The 9,607-nt window shown below is 37.1% G+C and overlaps 1 protein-coding gene across 1 annotated transcript; it reads left to right on the forward strand.

The window, feature by feature from the left end:
* Positions 1–7,223: 7,223 nt before the first annotated feature.
* On the forward strand, positions 7,224–9,364 carry LOC107792040 (S-type anion channel SLAH4-like). The gene is made up of 2 exons (XM_016614213.2): positions 7,224–8,121; positions 8,878–9,364. Exons 1-2 carry the CDS (start codon positions 7,261–7,263, stop codon positions 9,157–9,159), a joined length of 1,143 nt encoding a protein of 380 aa, XP_016469699.1. The 5' UTR covers positions 7,224–7,260; the 3' UTR covers positions 9,160–9,364.
* Positions 9,365–9,607: the final 243 nt, after the last annotated feature.

Raw genomic sequence — 9,607 nt, forward strand, 5'->3', positions numbered from 1 at the left:
TGCAGCAGACGTAGCAAACAATACAAATGCTTCAGTCATACATTTATTTCATTCCATTCTCGAACCTGATAAAAACGAGGTAAATTTTAATCATTTAACATGGGATTGGAGAAACGAAATTGTTGCCTTTTTACAGCATGGTACCGTGCCTAATGACAAAGGAAAGGCTCACGCGCTTCGCAAAAAAGCTGCTCGATATTGTTTATATCAAGGAAATCTTTATCGAAAGATGTTCGGTGGACCACTAGCAAGGTGTCTCGGACCCTCTCAAACAGAATATGTGATGAGAGAAGTGCACGAAGGACATTGTGGAAATCACGCAGGGGGGAGGTCACTGGTAAGAACATTAATTCGCGCAGGATATTATTGGCCTAAAATGGAAGAAGAGGCAAACAGTTTCGTGTCCAAATGTGATAAATGTCAAAGATACGACAATAATATGTACAGACCAGCTGAGTTACTACACCCTGTTATAGCCCCGTGGCCCTTTATGAAATGGGGAATGGATATCGTAGGTCCACTTCCACAAGCAAAAGGTCAGGTAAAGTTTCTACTTGTACTCACAGATTATTTCACTAAATGGGTAGAAGTAGGAGCATTTAAACAGGTACGAGAGAAGGAAGTTAAAGACTTCATATGTCGAAATATAATATGCCGCTTTGGAGCACCAAAAGAGATCGTGTGTGACACTGGACCACAATTTATAGGAGCTCAAATCACAGAATTTCTTCGAAGTTGGCAGATTAAAAGGATAACATCTACTCCATACCATCCAGTGGGTAATGGACAAGCGAAATCCACTAACAAAGTCATTATCAACAACTTGAAGAAGAGGTTACAGGATTCAAAAGGTAATTGGCCTGAGGTGTTACCTGGAGTATTATGGGCTTATCGTACAACGACAAAAACAAGCACTGGAGAAACACCATTTTCAATGGTTTATGGTGCGGAAGCCTTAATTCCAGTTGAAATAGGTGAACCAAGCACACGGTACGATCGGGCAACGGAGGAATCTAATGATGAAGAGATGCGGGTCAACCTTGATTTGCTTGAAGGAAGAAGAGAAGCTGCATTGATAAGAATGGCAGCACAAAAGCAAGTAATTGAACGATATTACAATAGGAAAGCACGCCTCAGATTTTTCAAAATTGGGGACTTCGTGCTTAAAAAGGTGTTCCAATCTGCAAAGGCTGCTAATTCAGGAAAGCTAAGTCTAACATGGGAAGGACCATACAAAGTTCGTGACATTGCGGGAAAAGGAGCATACGAGTTGGAGACAATGGATGACAAAGTTTTACCCTCACATTGGAATGTCGTCCATTTAAAGAGATATTACTTATGAGAAAGTACCCACGGTCAGGTATCGCCATGTTAAAATTTCTCTCTTGAATTATTAATGTTTTACTAACGATTTTAGATGCTAGAAAAAAACCCTAACTCGTGCCAAATGATGAGTTACAACCTGCAAGGCAAAATGGAGTATTCTTAATTTCCCAGCCCAGGGTTACAATTAATCTGATGGAAATACACACGAGTTAGGTAGTCTTCATCTATAATCGCACCTCCGAGTCTCGTATATTTTTCTGTTTCAGGAAAAGGGCCAAAGTAAAAGAAATAAACAAGTGCTCGAGGCTTCATACTTCATCGCTCAAACACTTGGGGGACTACATATTATACACAGATATGTGTAGAAAAATAGATACGAATATCGAACAAAAGTCGGCCACAAAGAGACAAGTGTTGAAAAAAAGTTGTGAAGTTTTCAGCATTCATAAGAACAACAGAGTCATCTCTCAAACTCATAAACAAAGTCACCTCTCAAACCCTTCTTAATATATAAAGATAGGGTCATGACTATGTACTGAAACAGGTTATGAAGAAAAACCTTGTTTATTCTATGTTATGTACGAATCTGTTACAAGAAAAACAGTTACGAGAAAGTTGTAGATGTATTGTAATACATGTAATAGTCAAACACTTGTTAAAGTTCATGAATAAAAACTTGCCAAAGTTGTTTCATACAAAACATGTGTATTCCTATTTCTTTCATTGTATTATAACACCATTATGAAGTTGAGACATCTTCTTCATTAAGTGTCGATAAAATGAAAGGGCCCTCTTTTATAAGCCTCATGTTGATAATCCATGAGAAGAATCATAAAGCATTTTAAAAGGATAAAAATGCTAAGCTATTCTATAAGTCCTAGATAAATAGGCAAGAATAAAATATACAGAAGTACCGATAAAACTTCTTAATATAAAAGACTAAGTACAAACTTAGTCAGCAAAATATTTGTTTTTTACAAATGCCCCATTATGATAACTGGGGACTTCGTCAAAAGATCCCTTAAAGTTGCCAAGGGATAACACCACCAATTAATAAAAACAAAAACAAAAACAGCAGTAAAGTTTGAAATACATTCAACTAGTCACTGAAGGGGTTGGAACATCAGAAGTTGCAATTTCATTTTCAGGGGCAATCACAGGCACGGTAACAACTTCTGAGGGAGCAGTAATAGGAGCAATTTCAATTAGGCTTGGAATGTTAAAATCACCGAGGGAAGCAAGAGTCACGGGAGCTTCAGCTTCCATGGACTGTGTCATAGAAGTTTCACCCTCGGGAGCCGGAATTGCAACTCCAATTGCCGCAGTAGCCACTTCTTCATTTAAAAGCTCTTCCGTTCCAGGAGCGTCAAGTGCAGGAGAAGGAGTATCAACAGGTTGTTGACTTTTCTCGATAGTGTCTAAGACTTTGGCTAATTCATATTGCAAATCAAAGCTTTCCTGAGCAGCTTCTATCAAAGCATCACGGCGAGATTTCAAGAAATCCCAACTTACCTCTATGTTGAAGTTCTCCTCCAGAAGTCCATACTCCCTTTCCCACATAGCAAGATCGTTCTTCACTATTTGGTGTTCAGCTAAATGAGAATCAAGGGAAGCTTCAAGAGAGGCATGAGAACTCTTCAAAGCTCGAATCTTGTCAGAGGAGGTCTGTAAGTCAGCTTGAGCTTGAGTCAAGCTTTGCACTAATTCTCCTGTATACTCTTCTTTCTTGGCTAAAAGTGCCTTAAGCTCCCTGACTTCTTCACTAGCCTTTGATAATTGTTCTGACAAAGAGCACTCCAAAAGCTCTTTATCTCTTTTAAATTGGCTTGAAGAGGCCTTGGCAGTTGCTAGTTCAGAAGTCAAACCACGCTTTTGCTGCTCCAGGAGATTTCTACTTTCTTGCAACTCCTCTATGATCCCCTGAGCATTCTCAAACTGTTCTTTCCAATTAGCTGCTTCAAGCTGGGCTCCCCTGGCTATTTCCTCGGCCTCATGGATAGATTTTTCAGACTCACAGGTTTTTCTTTCCAGAAGGGAAATTCTTCCCATCAATTCTGTACCAATGAGGTTAGCCTACAGAGACAACTCATAGAATGAGGATTTGTAGATTAAAAACAAAAAAACTTGTTGGTAAAGGAAAAATACCTTCAAAGTAGAATGAACTATGTCATTCATCAGAGTCAGGCAGTTGTGGCTCTCCATCTTCTTCTTCTCAATATCTCTGATTAGAGGCTCGAGCCAAACATCAGCTCTACCAGTCTTTCTCAAAAGGCTATGGTTGGCAGGAACTTCAAGAGTAACACTTCTCATAGCCATGGTTCCACTGCTAGAACCCGCCTCTGTATGCTGAACAAAGGGAGGAGGAGCAATGGAAGGAGGAGTAGAACAAAAGGTAAACACAGCAGCAGGAGTCATAGGAGTCAAAGTAGGGATGGAAGGAGAAGATGTAGAAACCAACACAGGAACGGAAGCAAGTGCAGTTGAAACTGGCAAAGGAACGGAAGCCTTCAAAGCTGGTAAAGAAATACTGTCGGTTGGCAAAGGAATGAAGGAAATAGGAACGAATGAGGAGAGAGGAGCTTCATCAAAAACAGGGCCGGACTCGCCACTCTCAAAACCACTATCAAAAAGGCGTTGAGTTGATTCATTAGTATCTCTTGGCACGGTGTCCTCGTCAGAATGAATCAAAACAGGCTCAGTGGATGAGGTTTGAGCAGGGGTATCTTCAATTTCATCACTATTAATGACTCGTCTCCTAACTCTTGGCCTGACAATTAAAGAGGTATCTTCCTCTTCCTCATTCTCAGAACTTTCTCCTATAGCTTTCCTTTTGGGAAGCGAAGCTCGAGCCTTGTTCAAATCAAGTGCAGTATTAGCAGACATGCGAATGTCCATAGCTACATTAGCTGCCATTCCTCTAACACCAAATCCTGATTAAAAGAAGGATACATAATCAACATTGAGAAAAAGGTGTTTAACATGTAAAAAGAAAAAAACGTGTAAAAAGGGACATACCATGTATTTTCACCTTCCAGCCATGTAAAGAAAAAATTGATTTCCAAGTTCTTTGATCCTTAGGAGCAATCTTCAAAATTGAATCTACCCAACCACGGAAGTCATGAATAAGTTCCACATCTCCCATAGTTGCTACAAAAAACCAAAAAGAGACGAAGTTAGAAAAAGAATCGAAATTCTCAAAAATAGGTGCGGTAAATAAAAGGAAACTTATGTGCAAAATTCCACTTCTCAGGGAAGGGAATATTTGTTTCACCAAGTAAGTCCACCATACGTACAGCAACGTAACGGGTATACCATCCACGATCTCTGTCATCTTCAGGGCTTACCAAAACCTTTTTGCTTCTTGCAGTTAAGGTAAAAACCCCATGGCGCATTAAATTGGGATGCTATAAATGAATAAGGTGAGAAAAGGTGAAGTTGACCTTGGCTTTGGCAGATAAGTATCTCAGACAAGCCACTGCTCTCCACACTAGGGGACCGACATAGGCCAAACAAATTTTAAAGAAACGACAAAAGTCAATAATGACTGGGTCAACCGGAGGATTAAAACCCAAAGTAAAAGGGTAAGTATAAACAAAAGAGTAACCACTTCTAAAGGAAGAGATTCTTTGATTTGGGGAAGAAATTAACATTCGAAGACTATTGCTCCAGTTACAATCCCTTCTGATGGTAGGAATTGTAAGCTCGGTCACTAATGAAGGATAAGTGTCAGCTTTTTCTAAATTTACAATTTGCTTTTGAAGAGACATTCTATCACTCCCAAAAGATAAATCACTGGGAACAATTTCATCGACTAAAGGTTCTTGAGAAGAATCAATGATTTCTTTATCTTTAGAAGAAGGGGTCTTCGGAATAGAACCCCCGATACTAGAAGAAGAAGAAGCAGGACCAGATAAACTATCACGAGCGGACCCTAGGCCCAAGCTCCGAAGCCTACCTCCTCTGCCTCTCCTATGTCTTACGGGGGCAATGGGGAAGTGATCGAGAATTGGAACTTTTCTAGGGTTAGGGTTTGGAGATGACATTGTTGAAGAAGGATGTACTAAAGGGGAGAGAAAATACAAGTAAGTAAGAAATTGCTTGTTGAAGATCTATGAAGAAGAAGGTAAATGAAAGAGGGTTAAAAATGCTTATAATGACAACCGTCAAACTTAGAAGTGCAATGAAGGAAAGCCTATAATAAAGGCAACTATCATTTCGTGAATAGTGTGAATGAAGAAGTCTCGAAAAAAGGGTGTAGAATTGCAGAACCAATCAGAAAGTGACACGTATGTAAAGCATTAAATAGAAGGGACAATTGAAGCGTCAGTATTGTCATAATATTAATTACGGCAAAAATTTCCTTTTTATGAAGATCCACTTCCCAATTATTTAATTGATAAATAAATAGAAAGTGGGGGGACTATCTGTATTTGGAAAAAAACTGAATTTACATTGAAGGTGACGTGGCATGACACGAGGACTGGTCAAATGGTCAAAACATGATGATCAGTTAAGAGGCACGAGTGACAACAGATACGGGAAAAGGAAAACAACATAGGTGTGGACCGTTACTAAAATAGGTACGAGTCTCGTACCTATTCGAGTCATTTAAAGACCGAAGATCGGAATAAGTTGAAGATACGAATCTGATGACGTAAAAGAGTCTAAATACAACATTAAATATCAAATACGTTAGAATATTTGAATTAAATAGAAATGATTGTGTAACGTTTCTTTTAATGTCATTTATTGCTCATAATTGCCTCATTAAGACAAAGGCATTACATCTTCTCCTAGAATCAACTATAAAAGGAGAAAGACTCAACATCTGTAGAGACACGAAAATACTATTGAGATTTTACTGCAATACAAAACTATTTACTGCTTTACCATCATTCTCAAAAATATTTTATTTTCGTCTCCTGATTATCAGTAACCCGAATTTCTTTTTAGTTTTGACCAAAGACTCAGATTTTTGGTTAAACAATCCTTTCCTCCACCTCTCTAATAGTGAGTTTTTGAGTGTTTGTTTAGTTTTTTTGCTCTCCCAAAAATTTCTAACAAATACAACACAATATGATATATCATGAAAACATTCTTTTTGTTGGATTGCTGTGACATGTTTTCACCACTGATAGAGGAAGTTAATGGGTGAAGACAGGAGGAGGAGAAAGCGGAACAATGCACTAGATAATGCCTATTGATCATTTTGGTACAACAGTACCTTTCATTGATTCCTTAACAATTCGAAATTCACAGTAATAAAGAAAAACTTACCACTCCGTGCTTTTTAAATTTGTTTGCCTTTTGGGTACTGGCAAAGATTACTAGGACGACGTTCCTTCCTATCCTAATTACCAAAAGTGGATCAAGGCGTATCATCATCCACTACACACAAAAGTGGAAAAAACAAAAAGGAGATTTATATCTTACTTTCCGGTGTTTCTTCTTTTACAGCAGGAGTTGATCTAATGATAATTTACTGGTTCATCCTAACCCAATAATTTTTATCTTTTACTTTATCTATATATTAAAAAAAATCATTAAAAAGGTACAAATAATAGATTTTAAACTCAATAAATTAAATAAGCCAGTGTAAAATCTCAAATTACAACTCATCATGTTCAAATCCTGAATTAGTCTCGTGTTTTAGACCGATACCTACTATACGGGTAAGAGATTTTAGCCAGAAAAGAAGTGGCCCCCATATACACAAACTATAGCTGTAAAGAGCTCGAGAACAACTCAGGAACCACAATCCACGTCAAGTAGTCCACAATGGTTAGCCTAAGTCAGCCGACTTTTCTCCTACCTATGCTGCTTCAAAGAAAGTACGTACGTACTTTAGTTCTTTCTCATCTACCAAAATTTTCCTATTTATACCCCATTTCACTGGTAGAACCACACATAATATTACTCTCATCACAATTTCCCATGGAAATGCATAGCAAAGAGGCTCAAGCAAGAAATGCTACTACTCTGTGCTCAACACAGAAAAATTGTAGTAGTAGCATTTTCGTGACACATAAGAACCAATTTTTATCAATATTAAGTAGATTTCATGCTGGTTATTTTAGAATAAGCCTTTCTTTATGTAGCCAAGCATTATTATGGAAAACCTTAAGTGAGCCATCTGATGATATTCATAAGTTTAGAAGTATTTTTCGTATGCTTCCATCTACAGCTTTTATTCTTCTATGGTCTTTAGCCTTATTCTCATTAATATCACTTTCTTTTCTATACCTACTTCGTCTTCTCTTTCACTTTGACATGGTTAAAAGTGAATTCTTGCACCATGTTGGAGTGAACTACCTTTTCGCTCCTTGGATTTCTTGTCTTGTTTTGCTTCAAGCCACTCCATTTTTCAAACCTAAAGATATCTATTTCCTTGTACTTTGGTGGATCTTTGTTGTACCTATAGTGGCACTTGATATCAAGATATATGGACAATGGATCACAAAAGGGAAGCGCTTCTTATCAGGAGTAGCGAATCCGACTAGCCAATTATCAGTTATTGGGAATTTAGTAGGAGCAAGGGCAGCTGCTGAAATGGGATGGAATGAGTGTGCATTATTGTTGTTTGCAATTGGAATGTCACATTATTTAGTGCTTTTTGTTACACTTTATCAGAGATTACCAGGAAGTAGCTCTCTTCCAGCAATGCTAAGGCCAGTTTTCTTCTTGTTTTTAGCAACTCCAAGTATGGCTAGCTTGGCATGGGACTCTATTTATGGAAAGTTTGATTCTTCATCCAAGATGCTCTTCTTCCTTTCTCTCTTCCTCTTCTTTTCCCTGGTGAGCATTTTAAATTAAACATGATAATCCATTTGTTAGACTTTAACATAACAGTGCCAGACTAGTAAGAAAGGGAGTCTTGGCATAACTAGTAAAGTTGCTGACATGTAACTAGGAGATCATGGGTTTGAGTTGTGGAAACAGCCTCTTGCAGAAATGTAGAGTACGACTGTGTACCATAGACCCTTGTAGTCCGACCCTTCCCGGACCTTAGTGCACTGGGCTGCCTTTTGTTAGTGTCAGACTAGTATCAGACCACACAGTTTAATTAAGAAATAACGGGACACTTCTGATACATATCAAAAAATACACTTAAAAGTACTAGTAACCATTCAAGGTAAAACAAAAAAATTTAAACTTAAAACGAATCTTCAATGATAAAAATAGAACTTCTTTTTTGGAACAACCTAGAAGGAAAAGAATGTAACAAGAGTATTTGTTTCTTCCTTCTATATATCTATTTCTTTGGTCTTTGTTATTTGAAAGAAGAAAAGAGACTGAAGGTGACGGCTAAAATATAAATTGACGTAGAAGTATTCGAGTTGGCTTTTGCATTTTAAGATTTCGTTGTACGAAATGATGTTGTTGGCTACCAACCATTCAAGTCAGACCGTCAGCATCAGCTTAAATATACATGTGTTCTTTTGTCAACCTGAGGCACCACAGATTTAGTTGTCTTATCTAGAAATATATATTCTATTTGAAAATTTATGAATATATGACTAAAACTGTTTACTAATTTGTTGAAAAAAACAGGTTTCAAGACCAGCCTTATTTAAGAGATCAATGAGGAAATTCAATGTATCGTGGTGGGCATATTCTTTCCCTATAACAGTGATGGCAATGGCATCAACTAAGTATGCTCAAGAAATGAAGAACACTGCGTCCCACATTTTAATGCTACTTCTTTCTGGATTATCAGTGATAGTATCACTTGTTTTGATGATTTTCACTGCATTTAATTCCAACTCATTTTTACCTCGTGATGGCGATGGCGCAGTGCTTTGCCCTAGCAATCAACGGTTATCAATAGTATAATTGTAATTATTATTTTTTCACTTTCTTGGTAATATATAGTTTTGGTTCGAATTCTTAGAACCAACACAGATGTAACATTAGTGGAGAATAGTAGTACTAATTAATTAGGCATTCATTATTGACTTTGTATGTATTTCTGATCAAAGATGGAAATGCCAAAACAATTTTATATAATATATTTTGGACTTCATTTTTCTTGGAGAAACTGGAATGGTGTATTTCTGTATTTAGAAATAATTTAATTTTAAATTTTTTATTTTTTCATTAGTGAAATAATTTATAGTCACACAAATAGTATAGAATATTTTAGTTTGTAAGTTTCAAAAGTCTATGTTTATTTCTTAAATTTTGTGTATTAGTACATGGAAGGAGTACTTTATTTTAGTTTTGATTCTTGTGTTATTCAACGAAGTATAATGACCCTCAATTAAAAAAATTGTATATATTT

The sequence above is a fragment of the Nicotiana tabacum genome, chromosome 10 (assembly GCF_000715075.1).
Source record: "Nicotiana tabacum cultivar K326 chromosome 10, ASM71507v2, whole genome shotgun sequence".
Taxonomy (NCBI): Eukaryota; Viridiplantae; Streptophyta; class Magnoliopsida; order Solanales; family Solanaceae; genus Nicotiana; species Nicotiana tabacum.

Coding starts and splice junctions, on each gene's coding strand:
- LOC107792040 (XM_016614213.2), top strand. CDS start 7,261: ATGGAAATGCATAGCAAAGAGGCTCAAGCAAGAAATGCTACTACTCTG. Junction 8,122..8,877: donor TCTTCCTCTTCTTTTCCCTG/GTGAGCATTTTA, acceptor TGAAAAAAACAG/GTTTCAAGACCAGCCTTATT.